Source organism: Cordyceps javanica, chromosome 6 (assembly GCF_051103115.1).
Source record: "Cordyceps javanica chromosome 6, complete sequence".
NCBI classification, from domain to species: Eukaryota; Fungi; Ascomycota; class Sordariomycetes; order Hypocreales; family Cordycipitaceae; genus Cordyceps; species Cordyceps javanica.
The window spans coordinates 2,096,542-2,117,283 of NC_139300.1; the positions used below are offsets into that span (position 1 = coordinate 2,096,542).

Consider the following 20,742-nt stretch of genomic DNA (forward strand, 5'->3'; position numbering starts at 1 on the left):
ACATTCCAACTGCAGAATAAGATAAAACAATGTGTTTAAACTGTAGCCACGAGGCAGACTGTCTGAAATATTAGCATAGCCAACAGGCTGTCGTCATGCATTGTCCCCCCTGAGCTGCCAGATGAAGCCTACCAGTAGCACTCAAATTGCGCGCCCTCCTATGTATATCCCTGGTCCTGTGTTTATAAAAGATCGAATTGACTCCCTGCATAATTGCCCCCGCTAGCATGTTGAACTCTGTCAGTATGGTGGAGATGACATTGCGGCAGTACTCCTGCACCCGACTCCGCCGAACGCTCCTCCTAGCTACATCAACTGCGGAAAGACTGCGCATAATCAAATACTGGTCGTTACACGAGAACTGTACTTGGCCACGCGCATACCGCTCCATCGTCTCGTGATGCTGCTGCTGTTGTCTCTCAAACAGTGGCAAGAGGCTGCCTACTGACAGGGACACGTGGATGATGGCGACAAGGTTTTGATTGCTCGTCTCGCCGAGACAGCGACAGCAATTGATGGTCATCTGTACCCGCTCTTGGAGCTCCATGTTCATCACTAGCATCATCTCCTCTGTTTGAATGACTTCTATCTGGTGCGAGTCAAAGTCGGCCAGCTTGGTCAGAATCTACGACACGGCCTGGAGGCATGAGACAGCGTACAAACACGAGCCCAGCCATCAGACTCGCTGCCACTGACGCCCTCTGCTGTCTGTACGACAGTGTGAGATATATCGTGATTGGAGGAGCTTGTAGTCGGTGACTGACTGGCGAGATCAGAACTCTTTGCCATCTCGACTTCCGTGGTTCTTTGGAGACTTCTTTCCGACGAAAGGGTCCTTGATTTGGGTTGCAACCCATGAAAGACGTCTTCATTTTGGCCTCCTATGGTAATCGCCTCAGGTGCCACTATCCAATCATAGGTAAAGTGGTTGAACTCCTCCATGCTCGACTGAGCAGTAGTGGCTGATTCCACACATTCTATACTCGCATATAGTTCTGAATCGGGCATAGGCGGTAGTTCATACAGTCTCATTGCCAGTGACATGTTAATATTGGAGAATAGGGGACAAGCTGGATAATAATCGTGTGTCGTAAAGGGGGGGCCACCGGGGCAGCTTTAGGCGTCTCTTGTGAAGTATTATTCACAACTTGCAATGCAGAACTTGTCAGAGATGTTGCCAGATGATATTGCGTATGCTCATACTGCGCCTGAGTGTACATCGTTGGCGCATTGTTGTGTTGTCGTATCTTGACGGTTGCTGTATGTATGTTTGGGCTTATCCTGTCTGTTGATTCGTACCACGAGAGTTGAAACGCGCCATAGTACCCGAGCCTGGCCCTGAGGTGCTCTTGCCTTTTCGTGAAGCACAAATAGAGAAGTTACCTTTCTTGGCTCCCCCGTCTTCCTCGGGGGACTATACACGCACTTGATCCCACTGAGGCCGCAGCGCCAGCACGACGGCTTCCATCTGCTGCAGCGCACTTTGGACAGTTGGCCACTGTCACACGACTTGCGTGACTTTGGCCCGCTGGCCAAAGTCCTCTAACAGTAACCGCTCACTCACGGTGGCAGTCCATCGCAGAAATGAAGTTGCAAAAACCTCGTTGTCCCAGCCGCTCGCGGGGTGCAATGTACTCCGTCGGGAACGGATCTAGTAGAGTAACGCCGGGGAGGCTGAGATCTATACATTGTCGTTGGGGAGCGGGAACAAGCTATTGGATTTGTTCTGAGGGGTGAAGGATTGCCTTCGGGTGAGTTGTGAAGAGGCAGGGACATTGGCAGGGTATTAACGGTCACGCGCCGGAAACAACTGTTTGCCCACTAGACTCTCCCATTTCCTACCAACTAGACGGATGAAGTGAACTCGCAAAGTGCAGATGCAAGTCTGGATAGGTTGCGGGGCACTGTTTGAGGCTGACCTGGCACTGAGTAATTCAGATGAAGTGTAGGGATTCAAACGTCTTGAAAACAATACGCCACGATTTTGCATTCGAGGGAGCTGCTGCCCGCCGTCTGTAATTAGTTATGGCATCCCCCACTTGGCTTCACAGGAGAGCAGACTTGTCACAACCTGTTTTGCCCACCGGCATGGTTCACTTCCCCAAGATGTATAGTGAAGGATGAGCCGATAACGATATCAGAACTTCGGGCAAAGGAATTGGGACATCACGAGATGTGACTTCTTTCAGGCCTTACTCAGCCTTGACAGCTCTACAACGCCATGTTGTGGTCGTAGTTGGGCCAGTCTATAGACATGATAACGAGAACATCAGTTTCTCTTGGAACTTCAACGCTCTCCTTGTCTCTTGTCTCACGTATGTTGCTCGCATATGTGGGGGCATCAACCTCCCTCTATGTATATCCCCCCCCCGACATTCTCCCAAGCTGATGCATGATATCATGCTTGCTTGAAAACAACTCTTGCGAAGTTCCATATTTGAACAGCACCGGAGAAGTCGCGCAACGCCGCCATGAACTGCGCATCGCCATCCACAGCGAGCACGACGCCGCTCGCCGCATCTGCGCCCCTGGGCGCTCACTGTTTCACGACGCGACCGGCGATTCAAGCCTTTCGCGCCGGTCCTCCGGTCAGGATGGATGGCCGGATGGGACGTTGTCGTCGATGGCGAACAGAATGTGCTCGATCATGACGTCGCTGCCATTGCTGACCAGGTCCCGGGAGGGATGCGCGAGAAAGCACCCGGTAGACTCGCCGGGAGGTAGCCGGACCAGCGCCGAATGTCGCGCTCCGGGCCGCCGACGAAGCAGACGGCCAGGTGGCGCGACGCGCCATCGCCGCGTGGATCGAAGCCCACGAGGGGAAACCTTTCCTTCATCAGCTTTTGCAGACTCCTAGTCCCGCGCCTATGTTGCCGCGCAGGCGTGCCGAGGGCAGGCTAAAACTCTCGTTGCCGGAGCGCTAAACGTTGAAGTGGTCCATGGGAGCGACAACGCTGCTACACTCGACGAGCTTGCCTTCGAGAACGCCGCACGGCGTCCAGACAATGGTCTCATTCGGATAGCGGAACGTTATGGTGGAGGCGGCTGAACAGCGCATAGAGCGCTAGCAGCGCCGAGATACCCAGGTCGAGGAAGTAAAAGGAAGCCACAGCCCTTTAGGACGGTTCGTGCTCTCCTCCAGAAACGCCCCCGCTGGACGGTAGGCATCTGGGCACTGTTCGGATTGGTGTCATTGGGCAGCAGCGGCTGGCGCTCCGGATCGGTATCGGCAGCAGTCGAGCATGGCATGGTTTCTATTTCTGTCTTGCGGGTGAGGGGTATGACTGATTTAATTGAGGGCAGGATTATTTTTGTTGCCAGCATGGCCACTCTGGGCACGCATCGGCAGGCGGCGTCGTCGCAAGGCTGGCTGCGAGGGCCTGGATGAAGGACTTCAGGCTGTAGCTTGTTCTCAGCGTCGTATTGGCTGTACTGAGAGCAATCTACAGATTTGAGTCCGTTGTGGAGGAGCAGTAATACCTGCAACTGATGCGGCCAATGTCCGCCGCCAAATCTACGACAAGCACCAGCCACCCCGTAATCTGGTAGATGATACCTAGGTTAGTAGTATTGAATCTAAGCCTACGGTGATGAGATGTTTCTCTATTTCCGTTTTCCCGACATGAGACAAGAAAAAAACAGAATCCGACACTACGTTTGTCTTGCATCAATCTATATTAAGTCCACGTCACCAAGGACATTCAGTAGGAGGATAGACATGACGCTGCCACGCGTAAAATTTGCGCAAGCATCGAGGTGCAGCAGTGTGTGTGGCTGGAAGTGGCGGTACAACGAGAGGTTGCAGGCGCTGAGCCTCGCTGAGACGAGCGCTACTGCATGCAAGGCTCCACCACTGACGATCAACATGGAGAGAACTTGTTCCGAGTTTATGCAAATGGTGCATGTTTGAGAGAGGATTGCTAGTTTTTGGTATAGGACTCAGTTTGGCCTGCAACCTCGTCCTTTCTCTGCAGGTGGCAGCTGGCCGGGGAGCTCTCTGCAGACATGGGTATTCACACGGGCGGGTACGTACCCGAGGCAACGACTGGAGCCGCTGGCCACTGCACCAGCCACCACTTTTATTCTATAGAGTACTAAGGTAGGTATCCGTAGATACCTAGGATGCTAGGAAAGTACGGATTAATAGTACTTGAGTAGCGTAAGTACTTCAGAGCATCTATGAGTATGGAGTTTGTAAGTACGGATATCTACTTTAGCTATCCACCCAAAAGACATGACACCTGATTCTGAAGGTCAGAAGAGACCAAACAGGGATCAGACAAGAAGCAAACACCCTATAACAGCGGAAATTATGTCCAAAACGGTTTGGAAACAAAAGTAGAACCGTGCTTGCCGAAGCCGAGGCGACATGATGGACTTGTACGCGGCGTTACAGGGTAGGCTCGAGAGCCCCTTTGCTCTCAAACACTGGCCCCAAAGCCCCCAATATTTCAGGCCTCCACCTACTTACTACCTGGCTGCTGGAATTTCGATGATGGAACAACCTGGGAATCAAGCATCTTTTAGCGCCCAACGTGGACTGGCTGCATTGGCTCACCGGCCTGATGGAACGGAGCTGTGTGGCGTCCACGGTTTCATGCTGCGCCCCGGCTCTGACCTACCAAAGTGCTCAAAGAACCTCTAGCGCTCCTTCGGGTGTCGTCTCCAGGCGTCCCCAAAATAGAGATCTCTTGGTGTACTGATACTTGTATACTTACTGACCCCGCCATGGAGGTACTTACTTACTTACAGCTCGAGTGCTCATTACCTTACTTAGTAGGTAAACCCCAAGTAATAAACTACTTAGGCGGACTGGCAAATAAGTACCAGGAAGCACCTGATAACTAAGTACTAGGGACTTGGGAGCTGTCACTCAAAGCACCCAAAGCTAAGCCAAAAAATGCATGACGCAGTCTCCAGCTCCCTCTGTAGCCCGCTAAAACCAACTAAGTAGTTAGCCTGCCACAAACCACCAGGTACCAAAGTACCTAACAGGGCAAGCAAGCAAGGTACCTTGCCGGTTTAATATACTCCAACGCCTGCTATTAATGGCCTTGTCGCCGCTCTGTTTTCTTTCCCGCCTCTTCTTTGGCCCGACAACAAACGCTTGTCCTTCATGCCCTCCGTCCTCTTCATCGACAAAACAACTCGTCAACCAGAAAATTACACTGTTTGACTGCCTACCTACAAAAAAAGCTTCCATGCAATAGCCTCCACCGTCCCTGCCGCACCGACCTTATCCGCCGCGCTCTGCCATTCGCGGCCACCTGCTGCCAACACGGCTTCGCAGCACCACCCACACCTTCAACCACGCCTCCTGCAACCCAAAATAGCCTTTGTCGTCTAAGCCTCGTTCACTTGCCGTCCACCCACCGGCCCGCCAGCATTCGTTCAGGATAGTGCTTATTGCATAAGTGCATACATACATCTGTATCTACTACCCACTCACGCCGCCTTATTCTTCTTTCTCGCCAGATCCCGAGACTGGACTTTCGAATCGCATCCTCTGTCGCATCACAACCATATAGGCAATACACGCCGGGACAAGAAGCCGCCCATGTTGCACGCCTCGATAGCGCTCTCGACGACCCCTCCTCCTGCCGTCCCTCCCCCGACATCAAAAAAATAGACCAACACTGGTCGACGCCATGTACGACCATGGCGCCTCGACGGCCGCCTACCAACCCTTCTCCCCCGATGCTCCGTCCAACGTGCCTCTGGACGTGAGCCAACTTATTTCCAGAGCCGCCCTTGGAGGCGATCCCAAGAACAGGCCGCCTGCCTTTAAAGCTATCGGCATCAGCTTGGCTATTAGTTCTGGCTGCTTCATTGGCGTCTCCTTTGTCTTGAAAAAGGTCGGACTCCTCAAGGCCAACGAAAAGTATAATGAGGTCGCTGGCGAGGGCTACGGCTACCTCAAGAACTTTTATTGGTGGGCTGGCATGACCCTCATGATTATCGGCGAGATTTGCAACTTTGTCGCATACGCCTTTACCGACGCCCTCCTCGTCACGCCCCTCGGCGCCCTCTCCGTCGTCATCACCACCGTCTTGTCCGCCATTTTCCTCAAAGAACGACTTAGTATGGTCGGCAAGGTCGCCTGTTTTCTCTGTATAGTTGGCTCCGTCGTCATTGTCCTCCATGCCCCCGAATCCTCGTCTGTCGGTAATATCGAGCAGATGCAGAAGTTCGCGATAACACCTGGTTTTCTCACATACGCCGGCGTCATCCTCGTCGGCTCTGCCATCGCCGCCTGGTACGCCGGCCCCCGATGGGGCAACAAGAACATGCTCGTCTACATTTCCATCTGCAGTTGGGTTGGCGGCCTAAGTGTTGTCTCGACACAGGGTCTCGGCGCATCCATCATTGCTTGGATTGGTGGACAGCCGGAGTACAAGCACTGGTTCCTATGGGTCCTGCTTGTCTTTGTCGTCTGCACACTACTTACCGAAATCATCTACCTAAATGTCAGTCCCGCACCACCACCTACCTCCTCGACGGCCTCACTAACTCTCCTTGACAGAAAGCCCTCAATCTCTTCAACGCTGCCATGGTTACGCCCACCTATTACGTCTACTTTACGAGTACAACGATCATCACATCAGCCGTTCTATTCCAAGGCTTCAAGGCACCTGCCAAAGATCTTGCGACCATTGTGATGGGCTTCCTCGTCATTTGCTCCGGTGTTGTGTTGCTACAGTTGTCCAAGTCAGCCAAAGATGTTCCGGATACGGCCGTCTTCCGCGGTGACCTCGACCAGATTCAGACGATCGCTGAGCAGGAACAGCCCGAGACGGAGCCCAAGGCGGACGCCATTCGCGGCACTGCTGCGATCGTGCGCAGAATCTCCCAAGCGCGCCAAAGAATGGAGGAGAGAGAAATGGACCGACTGCGCGAGGAAAAGTCCATGGATACCCTCCAGCCGATTACAGAGGACAGCCAGGCCCAATTCGAGTGGGACGGACTGAGGCGACGCAAAACACTGGCCGCAAGCACGCGTACACGCTCCGTCACCTCACCCGGCCCTGCGCCGTTCACGCCGCCTCCGCCAAGCCCACACCCGCCACTGGGCATGTCCCACTTCCCGACCGACGAGGACATGGAGGAACAGGAGCGCCCCAGCACCATGTTCTCCAGCATCGTCGGCACCATTAGGGCGCGCTCTCGTACTAATGCGACCATGCCCCCGTCGTATGGTGACGAGGAGTCTGGCCGCATGCGCAGCCCGGGCATCCGCCCCGTGCCGCTGACTGAGATTGTCCTTCCCAAGGCCAACAACGACGACGAAGCGGGCTCGTACTACGGCGCCACGCGAGAGCACGTATTCCCTCGGGACACTCAGTACCGCGGCGCTTCGGCAGGCAGCGGCGCGAGCCTCGCACCGCCCACGCCGCCGCCGCATTCGGCCCGTCGCCAGTTTTCGTTTCAGCGCGTTTTCCGCAAGACCCCTGACACCACTGAGGAGGAGCGTTTGGGCCTTGTTAAGGAATTAGACGGCACGCGGGGCGGCGGTGATGACGAAAATGACTATAAAGATGACGACCCGCGCAGAAAGGGCTTTATATGAACACTTTTCACGAGAGTGTCGGAAAAGAAAAGTACGAATCTTGCATTACTTTGGCGCAACTTGCAGTCCTTACTTTAATGGGGCTTTTACATTTGGAGGTTTTAATTCTAGTCTTGAGCGAGCAACCGACACGCAGCTGCGTGCCTCCCGCCGCCTTTTTTTCTCTTGTGGGTTTGCATGGATGAACTGCTGAACCGTTTTTTTCCTCCGGCTTCGAAGCGGTCACTGTTTTAATTGGAGTCGAATACGATCAATGAAATGCCTGCATCTTTATCTTCATTGTTTTTTCAAACAATCTTCTTACGTCTCATGACTCAAACGCACACGGTAGTAGTATATTTACATTAGACAAGGCTCAGCGGGCAATTGGGAGGAAGTAGAAGAAGAAGGAGAAGAAAGAGAATAAGAACAATGATGACAAAAATAAGAGAAGAAGGAAGAAACGCCTGTACACATCTAAATAACGTGAGACCTCCCAATATGAGCCACAGTCTATACAATGTCATGCAGTATAATGGTCTGTAAGTGAGGGCGTGTGTGTCTAGCGTGAAATGCTCACATGAGAATAAATGCCGTCACCCCTTTCAGATGAGCCATAGAAGAAAGTATGTGCCAGAACTGAAGTCAACAAATATCAACACAGCGCCATGGGGATGTGCCGTTTCTCTCCTCCTCTGGAAATTTGCACTACCAATCGGCCGCCCAGCCGTTCTTTTCTAGAAACTCCTCGCAGGCCTCCCGCAGAGCAATGTTGGGCCGCAGGTCGGCAACTGTGAGGGGTTCTCGGCTTATCGGATCGTAGTTATACCGCTGGAGATGCTCCATGATGGACGCGCGCTCGTACGATTTGCCCGTCTTCGTCTGGTTGCCCGAAACAGCCAAAGGTTAGCGCCTTGGTCGACATACACACGAGGTTGGGCTGACAACTCACCATGACCGGATCCACCATGATGCCAAAGGAAATATCATCAATCGCCCAGTCCGGCACCTCGCGCCGCTCCTGCCCGCTCAGCTGTCTCGCGCGCTCGAAGACGGCCGCCAGACGCTTCTGCTTGGCGGCGGCCTCCGCCTCCACAAAGGGGCGCTCAACGGTGTCCCCGTACGAGGCGAGGGTGGCGACGCTGGTCTCGCACTCGACGCGCAGCAGCCGCTCCAGCTCGCGCTCCAGGACCTCCTCCTCCCTCACGCGCTCCTTCTCCTGCCGCTCCCACCTGGCTTTCTTAGCGCGCAGGACGGCGGCGGTGACGGCGGCGAGGGACTTGTCGTTGGTGGCGGCGCAGAGCTTGTGCGCGGCGACGCCGGACTCGTGCGCGCCGTCGACGTCTTTGAGGGCGAGCAGCGCCTCGCTCAGGTAGTAATGGGCCTTGATCTGAGTCGCGGAGGCGACGGCGGGCATGTCCAGCACCGACCGGCAGTCTGCCGCGGCCGAGTCCCAGAGCCGGAGCTTGAGGCGGGCCATGGCGCGGTTGGTGTAGAAGGTGGGGTTCTTGGGGTCCTCGATGATGCTATGCGCCGGGGGCCGGACGGTCAGTGGACAATGAAATGGAGATACCGGAAAAAGACTGTGGGCAGAAGAGGGGGAGGGAAGAGGAGAACATACGCCAGAGAGTACTGACTCTCGGCAAAGGCATAATTGCCTTGTTGGAAGTGGCGGTTGCCCTCTTCTTTAAGCTTGATGGCATGAGACATGGTGCCGTATCCTGGTAGAAGTAACAATACACCACACGGATATATATCGATATTTGAGTGCGTGTCGCTCGGTCATTTAGGAAGTAGTAAATCTCCACGTCTGCCAATCTGAAAGTTTCGGGAGCCCCAGCCGGAGCAAGGGCCGGGCTTGCCTCGTGGGGTACCAAGTAAACGCCTTACTGGTACCACGACAGGTGGCGTGTTTGTTGAACGTTTAGCACTCGGGGGTGCGGCAGGCATTTATAGATAGCAGCATCAAGAAGAGGAAAATTCAAAATCAACTATAAGGGTGGTGAAGGCGCAGAAAATCTCCCAACGTGTGCGATGCTGGGTAGAGGGAAAACGACCTGGGACAGGCGGCGGAGTTTTGGGATGATACGGGAGGCGGGCGGAGCTGCCAAAGCTGATGAGAAACAGCAGGCGACCCGCTTTGGCTTTTCCGGGGGCTGCAATGGGTTGTACAGACCCTTCTAGAAACGACTCACAAAGACAACTGATTTGGTCTTGCATCAAGAGCTTTTCGAGTGTTCAATCACTGGCATGTGCACAAGGTCGCTATCTGACGACGGCATACGGCTTACTTGTGTTTTCTTTCCCCGCCCGGACGACATACCACACCCAGCGCCGAGGGTGCGTTTGCTATCATGACGCCTTGTCGCAGAACGGAAAAGAGAAGAAGAGAAAACAAGAGTCAAAATGAGCCGGTTTCCCCCCCGTGAGAAACACAGAAAGGCAGCTGTCGTATCAACGTAGCCATACATTGCTCCGGACAAAGTCTATCGGGCTACACACAGCGGCCCAATTTTCAAGCAAGCACGACCACAAAGACTTGGAGGACTGCGACGTCACAAGTGCACAACTACTCAGTACCAAAGCCACAGCCAATCGCGCAACCCCGCATATTGAACCCTGGAAAAAAGCGACTGTTGGCCAAATCCATGCTTGGCGGGGACTGGACTGATAACGGTTGCGGGAGCTCATTCAAGCCGACACCGTGTCCTTGCTACATCAACGTACCGAGGAAACGACCACGATGAGCGACGGTCGCAATGAGGGGCAACTAGCTATTTAGTTGGTGGGTTTGAGGGTAGCCCTGTTGGGTTGATGAGAATGCTCAAATCGGGCTCTCAGACATTATGGCTGTCGGGCCGGGTGGCCTTATCCGCTCCGGGCACTACCCTTGCCGTCACTCACGCTTGGCTTGGTGCGACGCCGCTCAGGGTGACAAGGTCTGTTCAGGGACCACTGATGCTCTGACAAAACCGGCTTACACTGGAAACCGATTTGAATTAGATGATGACGCGATGTGCTGTTTCACAGCGAAAGAGGAAGGGGGATGTCTGGTCGCCAGAGCGCCGCTTGACTTGAACAACGGGAGTAGCTAGTCCCACGCAGATGCCACGTTGGCTGGTCCCCCACGAGGACACGAGCGGCCGGATTTCATGTGGTCGCTTACAGCCTTGTGAAATGGGCAACATGATGACCAAGAAACATTGATCTGCCGGCATCGGCTGGGATCCCCTGCGTGAGATTCAGGTAGGCACTGTGCGAGGCCCTCACGCATTACCGGCATTAGCAGATATGCTAAACCACAACGGGCATACGACTCGACATCACCGCGCGCTAAACCCGATGGGATAAACGATTCAACAAAGTCGGGCATCCAGTTGTGTAAGTCCGTTGCCAACATGTGCAAAATATAAATACACAATGAGCTCGCTATGAGTTTCGTTTTGTTGGTCTGGCCATCCTCACAACAACGTATCTATTCGCTGGTACATGTATCCTTCGCCATGGGACCCGTCCTACATACCATAGACCACATCTATCTCCGCACGCGCGATGCCGATGTCATCTACAACGAACTCGTCAACAATGCCGGGCTGCCCATCGCCTGGCCCTTTCGCTCCGTCAATGAGCATCTAGCCAGCGGCGCCGTCTCTCTCGGCAACCTTATCCTCGAGCTCGTTCAAACGAACAACACGTGCGCCTCGATGCCCTATGTACCCGAGTACGGTGTGGCGCTGACACCCCGTTCCACCCTGGCCGAGAGCCGGGAGGGCGCGGCGACGCGGGGCATCGAGATGGGCGCCGACGACAGCTTCTACGACCCCAGCGGCAACCTGCTATGGACGCGTGCCCTGGTGCCCCAGCTCAGCGGTGCCGGCCTCGACACCTTCTTCTGCGACTACACGGCCGACCAGTGGCCTCTGCGCAAGGGCTCTCGCGCGAAGCTGGCCACGAGTAACGGTGGTGCCCTGGGCATCACCGGTGTCGAGACCATGACGATCAAGTCGGCCCGCCACGGGCAGACGGCAGAAAAGTGGGAGCTCATGGCCATGGACCGCGAGGACAAGGACATGCCGACGGTCCGGGTCGTGGCGGGTGAGGACGAGGGCCTGCACGGCCTGACAATACGTGTGAGAGACGTGGAAGAGGCCCAGCGCAAGTTCAGGGAGCTTCTGCCTCACTTTCCGGACTCGCTCCAATGGCAATTCATATAGTTCCCGCTGGCTGTGCAGTGATTACACGGCCGGCGCGGCGCAAACCACCGCCGAAATCATGAGTTTGTCTTTGTTAAACCTGCATATCATTAGCGTTGCTTTCACGATTAGATTTCATTGTTGTTTTTCTATCTTCATGTCAATCATCTGCATCAGGCGCCTTCTCTCCTTGTGTGGCAAGCTGCTGTAGGACAGAAGGGCGCAAGTGACGAGGCGAGCTTGGGTCACCCTGCGTAATGTCGTGGCACATGAGAAAACCAAGAGAAGCCGGATGATTCTTACCTTTTATTTATAGTGTCACTCGTTCAAGAAAAGTGACGTGGCTGATGAGTTTCGAGACACGTGTCCAACAATTGCTTCCTGGGCTATAATCACCGGTTGCGACGGGGCCGTCTGCATGCAGAGAGACTCACCGAGAATGGCAAAAGAGGACATTTTTTAAAAAAAATCTCGTATCTCTGCTCATGGAAAATATTTGAGCAACTTTATCCGACCTATCGATCTCATTTGCCTACGCAACGTCATCCGTGCGGTGCCCGGTGCGTTGCATGCCTTCCGAGACAACAATTCCACCAGCGTCGTAGAGGCAGCTCTCACCGTTAGCTACACCTGCAGGCAGATCCAGTTCGTGACTCGCTCTACTTATGGCGTTTCTAATTTTGGGTAAGGTGTCGCCGAAAGAAGCCCGGCGGAATGATGGAACGCATTTGCAAGGCCTTCCGTGACTTTTGAAGATGGCGAATGGGACCCATGGGCCTCCGCCACTGGCACGAGATGGAGGTTGGGCGCAATGTACTCTCTGCTGCTCAAAGGGCAAAATACCGCCACAAGCCTCGTGGATGCCTTTTCGAGGTTTGCAAGTGGTTACAGCCCCTGGCATGCTTCGATGTTAATCAAAGCGACGAATCCAGGCTTTGTTGGGCTGGGGTGACTCTACACAGAACCCAGAATCACAAGAGGGGTTCTCGCAGCAGTATCATCCTATTCACGGTAGCGAATATCTAGTTTTTGCAAAAAAAAAAAATCGTATCACTTTGCAGTTTGAAGTTGAGAGACAAAGAAGGCAACAGTCTACCTGGCGCAGTAGATAACAATACGCTTGTAGACAAACTCGAACATCTGAAGAAATTTGCCAATGTGAGGCTTCGGATTACAGGCAGTGGAGGGGGTGAAAAGGTAAATTTGAGCATTTGGCTCGGAAACATTCATACAAATATTTTTTTATTACGCTCGGTCGAGAAGTGCAGCCGGCCACATGACTTGCACAGACATTCGGCGGGGGGGCGAGCCTTGTTTAGGCTGGCTACCTCTTTAAAATTCGACACGTTCATCCAATGGTACTCTCGAAACAGTTCACCTTGTAATGTACTGGGAAATTTGGAACTTCAGTTTGAAAGTATACTGTAGCTCGAGTCTCTAAACTGCAGGGCGAATGGAGCATCGGACAGCCGGTTGATGGGAGCTTCCAGACTACGGCCATCCAGGTACCGCATACACCTTGATGGCGAGCTCTTGAGTTTTCAACTATCAGTACGGAGTAGACTGCAGACGATTCAACCTTGCACGATTCACACAATCTACATTAAGACTTCACAGAATCGCTTTGTATTGACAAGATGCACGGAAAGAGTTTCTCGATGGCAGATCAGCAGCTGCGGCACCTCCTTTCGCGTCGACAGTCTGATGCGGTGTTGCCAGCCCGTCTCCGCATCTATGCCCACAGATCGAGCACGACGCGTCCCTGCAGCTTAGCCTCGTGCATCTGTTGAAAGGTGCTGGTCAGTTCGTCAAGCTTCACGACGTGCGAGTGGCACTTGATGACGCCCTTGGCCGCGAGGGCGAGCACCGCCGCGGCGTCATCGTTGTTGCCGACGATGGAACCGACAATGTTGAGACTTGAGTTGATAATTTTCGCCGGGAAGGAGCCGCCAATAGGCTCCGGGTTGTGTTCGGGCACGCCGACGCAGACGAGCGTGCCGTCGAAGCGCAGGAGGTCGAGCGCCTGGGCGTAGGCGACGTTGGAGGCGGTGCATACGACGACGGCGTGCGCACCGAGGCCGTCGCACAGCTCGTGCACGTGCGTCGCCAGCGCGGCGCCGTCACGCGGAAACTGCGTCATGTCGACAAAGTGCTCCGCGCCGGACTCGCGCACCAGGTCCGCCTTGCTGGGGTGGTCGATGCCCACGACGCGCAGGCCCAGCCCGCGGCTGGCTACCTGCACCGCGAGGTGGCCGAGGCCGCCGCCGGCCCCCGAGATGACGACCCAGTCGCCCTTTTGCGCCTTGCTGCGCATCAGCGCCGAGTATACGGTGACGCCCGCGCAGAGCATCGGCGCCGCCTCGGTGGCCGTGACGCCGTCGGGGATCGGCGTCACGTAGCGCGCCGGACCCAGCACGTACTGCTGAAAGGTCCCGGGCGTGAAGTAGCCGGAAACGGACTGCTTTTTACAGCAGCCGTCTCTGCCTGCCTTGCAGGGAACTAATGATTGGCGTTTTCTGTCAGCTCAGGAGAGGAGGAAACCGGCGGGGGAAAAGTTCGGGGTTAAATGCCCGAGCTGCGACGTACCGCATTCACCGCACACGCTTGCAAGCCATTTGATGCCGACGCGGCTGCCGAGCGATAACCCGGAGCTCTCGGCGCCAGGTCCAAGTTTGACGACCTCGCCGATGCCCTCGTGGCCACCGACCTGGTCCTTGGGTGTGGGGAGCGGTAGGAGGGCCCATGAACGCGTCATGACACCTAGGTCGGAATGGCAGACACCAGAGTGTGTTCTAAACACCGCGATCAGTGGGTTATGACTTCGAATTTTACGGGCACATACAACTTGACGAGCACCTGGCCTTCGGCGGGCTCCGGCGTGGGCAGCTCTACAATTTTGGTCGAGATGGTACCCGGCTCATCATATACGGCGGCCTTGTATGTTGCGGGAATCTCCATGATGATTTATACGAAGCCTTATTTGAATACTGTCGCTTTTTTTATGGTCTGAGCAGTCCAAGTCCAAAGAAGACTGGGTTCGGTGAAGGGAGAGCAAGGCAATAGTTTATAGCTGAATTACGGTTTCTGTGCCTATAAAGTCCGGTCGCCGTCATTGACGTCTCTCCAATACAGCCTCCCCGCACTGGCGAGACCTGCGTAAACCGGAGGGGTCATTTTCCAGTTCGAGCTTAGCAAAGGCAGTGCGAGGGGTCAGGAGAATGCATCGATTGGCCATAGTAGGACGATGCAATGCGGGGGACGGAAACTGGCATCGGCCGTGCTTGCAAAGCGCCTCACCTAATACTGAATACCCCGCAAAAAGAAGAAAACTCCAGCGGCGATGCGGGCCAAAAGGTTGGCCCGGAGGGACGCTTGCTTTACCAGTCCAACGAGGCGAATAGGGTTTGCCTGCGTCACAGCAGCACACAGTCGCACATCTTACGGGCCCGAAGGCCCGAGTGCGGGTTTCCCATGCGGCACAGGGCGCCTCACAAATTCGGATGTGGTCGGCTTTGCTCTATATATACTTGATCGCTGGATGTCGTCTGCAGCGCACTCCCGCGCCGAAAAATCGCCCCGTCGCCGTCGGGCACCCTTACCCACAGACGGAGCTGGGATATGCTTTTAGTACAGATTAGTCCGCCGCCCTGTAGGAGCTCTAGCACATGCCACGCTTATAACCGGTTCTGGCAGCTTGATTGGCTTGTTACAGGAGCGCTATTGGTAATGGGGAGCATGTAGCCGGCCGCACCGTCTCAGGTGTGTGCCGGAACAGGCCACTCCGCCCGCACAATGAGTTAACACAATAGACAAGTAGATGAATTATACCTCCGTTGTCCGTTATATGGCTTATAACTAGCGCTGAATCCCCAGGTTCGTCCCCGGATTTTTTTTATTTTTGAGAAGCGAACAGTGGCACGTCCAAAACATCGTCATCTCGCCCACCATGCCAACCTTGCTCGCGTATTGGCCCATTGCGGCCAGCATCGCCGCTCTCTACATCCTCCAACAAATATGGATTGAGTATTCGCACCGCCGGCGCGCAAGCGCTCTCGGGTGCAAGCCCACGTACCTTCGCCAGGGCAAGCTGCCTTTTAGCGTCGACCAGACGTACAAGGCCATCAATGCGCTCAAGGACAACGAGTTCCTCAACCTCGAGGTCCGTACCTACAAGGACCTCGGCGGTCGGTCAACCTTTCAGCAGGCGACGCTGGGCAGGAAACTTCTCATGACCTCGGACCCGGAAAACATCAAGGCCATGCTCGCGACGCAGTTCAAGGAATTCGGCCTCGGACCGATTCGATATAATGTCTTGGAGCCGCTTCTCGGTCTCGGCATCTTTACGTCGGACGGCAAGGACTGGTGAGCCAACCCCCGAATCAATTTCAACTTGCTGTGACAACAAAGAAGATTTTTTTTTACTGATGTGTGAATATCCAGGCAACATTCTAGGGCAATCTTGCGTCCTCAGTTCACTCGTACCCAAATTTCCAATCTTCACGTTGAAGAAATCCACGTCCAACACCTTCTGAACCGATTCGAGCGTGATACCAATGGATGGACCAAGGAGGTCAACCTGGTTCCTCTATTTTTCAACCTGACGCTGGACTCGGCGACCGAGTTCCTGTTTGGCAAGAGCGTCAACACACAGATGCTCGGCGGTCCCAACGCCAAGCCGACCCGGGACGAGAAGGGCGAGACCATGGAGGACTGGTCATCGTTTGGGCAGGCCTTTGACAACGCCAACCAGACCATGACACGCCGCTTCATCCTCATGAACCTCTACTACCTGTACAACCCGTCCACGTTCCAGCAAAACTGCGCCGAGGTGCGCCGGTTCGCCGACTACTACGTGCAGCGGGCGCTGGCGCGGTCGCCGGCGCGCGCCGAGGAGGAGGACGGCACCGAGTACGTCTTCCTCAACGAGCTGGCCAAGGAGACGCGCGACCCGGACGTGCTGCGCAACCAGCTGCTCAACATCCTCCTGGCCGGCCGCGACACGACGGCCGGCCTGCTGGGCTGGGCGATGCTGCGGCTGGCGCGCCAGCCCGAGACGTACGCCCGGCTGCGCGCGGCCGTGCTGGCCGACTTTGGCCCCTACGCCGCGGCCGACACGTCGCGCATCACCTTTGAGTCGCTCAAGGCGTGCGCGTACCTGCAGCACGTGCTGTCCGAGACGCTGCGCCTGCACCCCTCGGTGCCGACCAACTTCCGCCGCGCGCTGCGCGACACCACGCTGCCGCGCGGCGGCGGCCCGGACGGCCAGTCGCCCGTCTACGTGCGCGCCGGCTCCGAGGTCGCCTACAGCACAAACGTCATGCACCGCCGCCCCGACATCTGGGGCGCCGACGCCGACGAGTTCCGCCCGGAGCGCTGGGAGGGCAAAAAGGTCGGCTGGGAGTACCTGCCCTTCAACGGCGGCCCGCGCATCTGCCTCGGCCAGCAGTTCGCCCTCACCGAGGCCGCCTACGTGCTGGTCCGCCTGCTGCAAAAGTACGACGGCCTCGAGAACCTCGACACGACGCCCACCATCAAGTCGAACCTGACCCTTACGTCGTCCCCGGTGCAGACGCTGGTCAGGCTGCACGAGGCGGCCGCCTAAGCTGGCGACGAGCACACTTTGAACGCGTTATGAGTTTTCTTTCTTGTTGGTTTTTTTTTTCTCGGTTAAATCTCCCTCGTTTCATCAGGGCATTGGAATCTAGCATTAGGGGTTGCATTTTGTAAAATGGTCTTTATCTGGTTGTATGAAATGGCATAGCTCTATAGTACGCTGTCGCGAGATTGAATATATAATACTTCGGCTTCTGTGTATACCGCACCCTCGGCGCCCACGATGCGGCCTTGCAGAAACCACTTCCTGCCATCACGCCTGACCAGCCGCGACTCCACGGCGTAGACGCCCGGCGACACGGGTCTTCTGTACGTCGTGTTGAGGTAGGCCGTGTACAGGCGGTTACGGGACTGGCCGTTGCCGTCCTGGGCCTCGGCGCAGCTGCACAGCCCGTCGACGTTGAAGCCGACGACCTCGTCGAGCAGCGACGCCAGGAGACCGCCGTGCGTGGTGTCGCGGTAGCCGTTGAGCTTGTTGCCGAGCTGGAAGAGCGATACCGTGTCGGGCTGCCAGCTCGACCCCGCTGCGCCGTTGCCGTTGTCGTCGTCAAACTTGTACTCGAGGCGTGCGATGGCGCCGCGCAGGAGCAGCAGCGCGTGCGGGATGGTGTCCCGCGACTTGATGGTCTCTGCGAAGAAGGTGTCGGCGCCGTCGACCTTGGGTGAGCGGCTGTAAAAGGGCACGGGCAGCAGGTCCCGGCTGCTGTCGAGATACGCCTTGGCGTGGGGCACCGTGGAGAAGAAGTCAATCGCGTCTTGGTCGACGGGTATTTTGCCGATAAAGTCGAGCAAACGTGCCGATTGCAGGTCCGGCATGACTGAGTGATGTGCACAATGCTCTAACGATACGTGGGTGATTTGGTAGAGGGATTGTTGGACCTGGGACGGATGCTGGGTGGGAGTTTCGTTCTAGATATTGGACGTTAGATAGATGTCATGTTGGTAATGGTGGAGAAGGAAAGGTATATATATACCTTGAACCTTGATCAGCCGCGGCTCTTGGTCGGGAGTAGATCCTTGGCGACCGGGTCCGCGGAGACCCCGATTCTATGTTGCCAGAGTAGAGTTACATTCTACAGAGTACCATCTACAAGAGACAGTTTCCACTCGTCATTGTCTTTGAGATGCGCGATTTCATTACAATTTTGTGTGTTCCGTTGCGTCTTTCTTCAGTCTGCTCGCATTGCCTCTCGGTATGGGCCGCTTCATAGCCTCGCGCCCGCAGCCAGAACTGGCACAGCCCCGCCACTTGGGTAGAAGCTCTAATTTTTTGCTCTTACACCAACTTTACCTTGATTCGCCCGTCAACAAACCGACAAGTCCCTGGACATGAGCCATGTGCCCAGGCATGACGCCGTATCCAAGCTCTTGACGCTCGTCATCACCACGTCGCCAACACCTTCGGCCCCGTCGACCGAGCTGCTCTCTGGGGTGCTCGAGTCGTTTCAGACGCACTGCGATGCGTTGCTACAGTGCAACGTGATTGTCGTGTTCGACACGTATGAGCAGGTCACGACGACGCCGCGCCTGAAAAAAGGCCATGTCACGCCGGAGACGGCGGAAAAATACAACACATACAAGGACAACGTCAAGACGCTGTTCCTGGAGACGTTTGTCGAGAGCGCCGCCGAAACGACACCGCCACTGAATGAGACATTGGGCGAGGCCGAGTACGGCTCGCCACACTTGGCCACGCCCGTCCCATTCACCATCAACTCCACTAAAGATGACAGAGTGCGGTTTATTGAAGCGCAGGGCCGGCGTCTGGGCTTCGGGCTCGGTGTGCGCAGCGCTCTGCGTGCCGTCCGCACCCCGTACGTCTGGGTCCACCAGCACGACTGGCGGCTGATCTACGACATCCCCGTCGCCGCGCTCATCGCCGCGATGCAGAACTCGGTGGCGGATGAAACGCGACCCATAAAGTACATCTGCCTGCCCTCGGGTCGCCGGTCCTCGTACGCCACCTCGGAGCAGGTCGTGCCGTACCCGGCGCTGCGCAGAGCCTCCGTCGCGCTCACGGGAGAGTACGCCGGTCGCGGCCTGCCGCCGGTGCCGCTGACGCCCATGTTCTTCTGGCACGACAAGCCGCACGTGGCCGCGACGGCGCACTACCTGGCGCGCGTCTTCCCCTCGCGGCTGGCCATGATGCGCGGGGCGTTCATCGAGGACACCATGGGCCAGAAGGCGCGCAACCAGATGAAGGACGGCCAGTGGCAGGCGTGGGCCACGTGGCTCTACAACCCGGACCGTGGGATGAGCTCGTGCCTGCGCCACCTCCACGGGCGCACATGGAGGGGCGAGGAGGAGGAGGAGCGGCGGCGGAACCTGGCGGTGCTTCGGGGAAAGGACAAGAGGAGCGGTCGTGATGGCAGCCCCTCGGTGTCGGAGACATGCATGCAAGATCCGACTCTTGCATTGGTTAGTTAGGCTTTCGATCAAGTCTGGGCTCGCGATGAAACGATTCGAGCACGTCATCTACGCCCGGCAATACTTGAATGCTACACCACAACGAACAAAAAGTGGCCAGTGGTTTGGAAATCGGATAACCATCTATACAAATTTTAAACAATGTTCAAACAAGCTTTACTGACATGAAAGAAATTCTCGAAACGTCTATTGGGGTTTTTTTCGGGAGCACATTTCCGGAAGCGCAATGAGTACGATTAGTTATCCCGGTGGAAAGGGTATATCCCCGTTTACAACTGTCGCTCAGAATGGCCAGCGAACACGGGCAATATCAATGGAGATCCGATTCATCTCAGCTATGCACAATGCCGTGCGCCGCCCCCCGCCCCCCAAAAAAAACTCCCCCGCTTTATATTACCGGTAATTACACCTTGTGAATCACTACGACACTACGGAGTATATACAGTCATAAATTATGGTAGTCATGCAATGTGGCATGGAGCCCGGAAGTTGGAGAAGATTGTATTGGCATGTGAGCTAATCGCCATGCGTCTTTAGCTGATGAAAACCGGACTCGTTTTATCCCCATCTTGTCTACGAAGTATTGATAGCTTGATGGGAACTTTGGAGCGGTGATGGATGCCGGCTTGAGTTTGGATATGCTCGGAGATATAAGGCGGTGGGGGTGATCACAACTGTCGGGCAAGCAATGTATGCAGTGGTGCAGCAAGAGCTCACTTGGATATGTAGAGGTTGCGGGAATGAGTCAAATTCTTGATACATTGCAGCTCTTTCACTGCTCATTACATGATGCTGTAAGACAAATGCTCTGTATAACTATTCGTCTGTGTCGGGTGCCTGTAGGGTACGAAGATTGCAAGCTTTCCCTGTCAACACATTGATGCAATTCGCTACGCTAGGAATACATTTGACTCGGAAATTTTAAAATAAAAATGATAAGAGTGTATCTGCAGGAAAAGAATT

At 55.4% G+C, this 20,742-nt stretch overlaps 8 protein-coding genes across 8 annotated transcripts; 4 read left to right on the forward strand and 4 right to left on the reverse strand.

Annotated features, from left to right (window-relative positions):
• Positions 1-2,645: 2,645 nt before the first annotated feature.
• On the reverse strand, positions 2,646-3,249 carry V2A60_009073 (uncharacterized protein; the record flags this gene model as incomplete). The annotated part of the gene is made up of 3 exons (XM_083260341.1): positions 2,646-2,840; positions 2,927-3,045; positions 3,111-3,249. 3 exons carry the CDS (start codon positions 3,247-3,249, stop codon positions 2,646-2,648), a joined length of 453 nt encoding a protein of 150 aa, XP_083116467.1.
• Positions 3,250-5,648: 2,399 nt separating this feature from the next.
• Positions 5,649-7,567, forward strand: V2A60_009074 (magnesium transporter NIPA-domain-containing protein; the record flags this gene model as incomplete). The annotated part of the gene is made up of 2 exons (XM_083260342.1): positions 5,649-6,467; positions 6,524-7,567. The coding sequence occupies 2 exons, from the start codon at positions 5,649-5,651 to the stop codon at positions 7,565-7,567; spliced, it is 1,863 nt and encodes a 620-aa protein (XP_083116468.1).
• Positions 7,568-8,254: 687 nt separating this feature from the next.
• Positions 8,255-9,256, reverse strand: V2A60_009075 (uncharacterized protein; the record flags this gene model as incomplete). The annotated part of the gene is made up of 3 exons (XM_083260343.1): positions 8,255-8,428; positions 8,499-9,072; positions 9,168-9,256. 3 exons carry the CDS (start codon positions 9,254-9,256, stop codon positions 8,255-8,257), a joined length of 837 nt encoding a protein of 278 aa, XP_083116469.1.
• A 1,793-nt stretch (positions 9,257-11,049) lies between these two features.
• V2A60_009076 (uncharacterized protein) lies at positions 11,050-11,760 on the forward strand (the record flags this gene model as incomplete). Its single annotated transcript, XM_083260344.1, has 1 exon — positions 11,050-11,760. The coding sequence occupies one exon, from the start codon at positions 11,050-11,052 to the stop codon at positions 11,758-11,760; it is 711 nt and encodes a 236-aa protein (XP_083116470.1).
• Positions 11,761-13,471: 1,711 nt separating this feature from the next.
• On the reverse strand, positions 13,472-14,697 carry V2A60_009077 (zinc-dependent alcohol dehydrogenase; the record flags this gene model as incomplete). Its single annotated transcript, XM_083260345.1, has 3 exons — positions 13,472-14,238; positions 14,326-14,531; positions 14,582-14,697. 3 exons carry the CDS (start codon positions 14,695-14,697, stop codon positions 13,472-13,474), a joined length of 1,089 nt encoding a protein of 362 aa, XP_083116471.1.
• A 988-nt stretch (positions 14,698-15,685) lies between these two features.
• Positions 15,686-17,341, forward strand: V2A60_009078 (cytochrome P450; the record flags this gene model as incomplete). Its single annotated transcript, XM_083260346.1, has 2 exons — positions 15,686-16,101; positions 16,180-17,341. The coding sequence occupies 2 exons, from the start codon at positions 15,686-15,688 to the stop codon at positions 17,339-17,341; spliced, it is 1,578 nt and encodes a 525-aa protein (XP_083116472.1).
• A 161-nt stretch (positions 17,342-17,502) lies between these two features.
• On the reverse strand, positions 17,503-18,168 carry V2A60_009079 (PaaI family thioesterase; the record flags this gene model as incomplete). The annotated part of the gene is made up of 1 exon (XM_083260347.1): positions 17,503-18,168. The coding sequence occupies one exon, from the start codon at positions 18,166-18,168 to the stop codon at positions 17,503-17,505; it is 666 nt and encodes a 221-aa protein (XP_083116473.1).
• A 513-nt stretch (positions 18,169-18,681) lies between these two features.
• On the forward strand, positions 18,682-19,779 carry V2A60_009080 (uncharacterized protein; the record flags this gene model as incomplete). The annotated part of the gene is made up of 1 exon (XM_083260348.1): positions 18,682-19,779. One exon carries the CDS (start codon positions 18,682-18,684, stop codon positions 19,777-19,779), a length of 1,098 nt encoding a protein of 365 aa, XP_083116474.1.
• Positions 19,780-20,742: the final 963 nt, after the last annotated feature.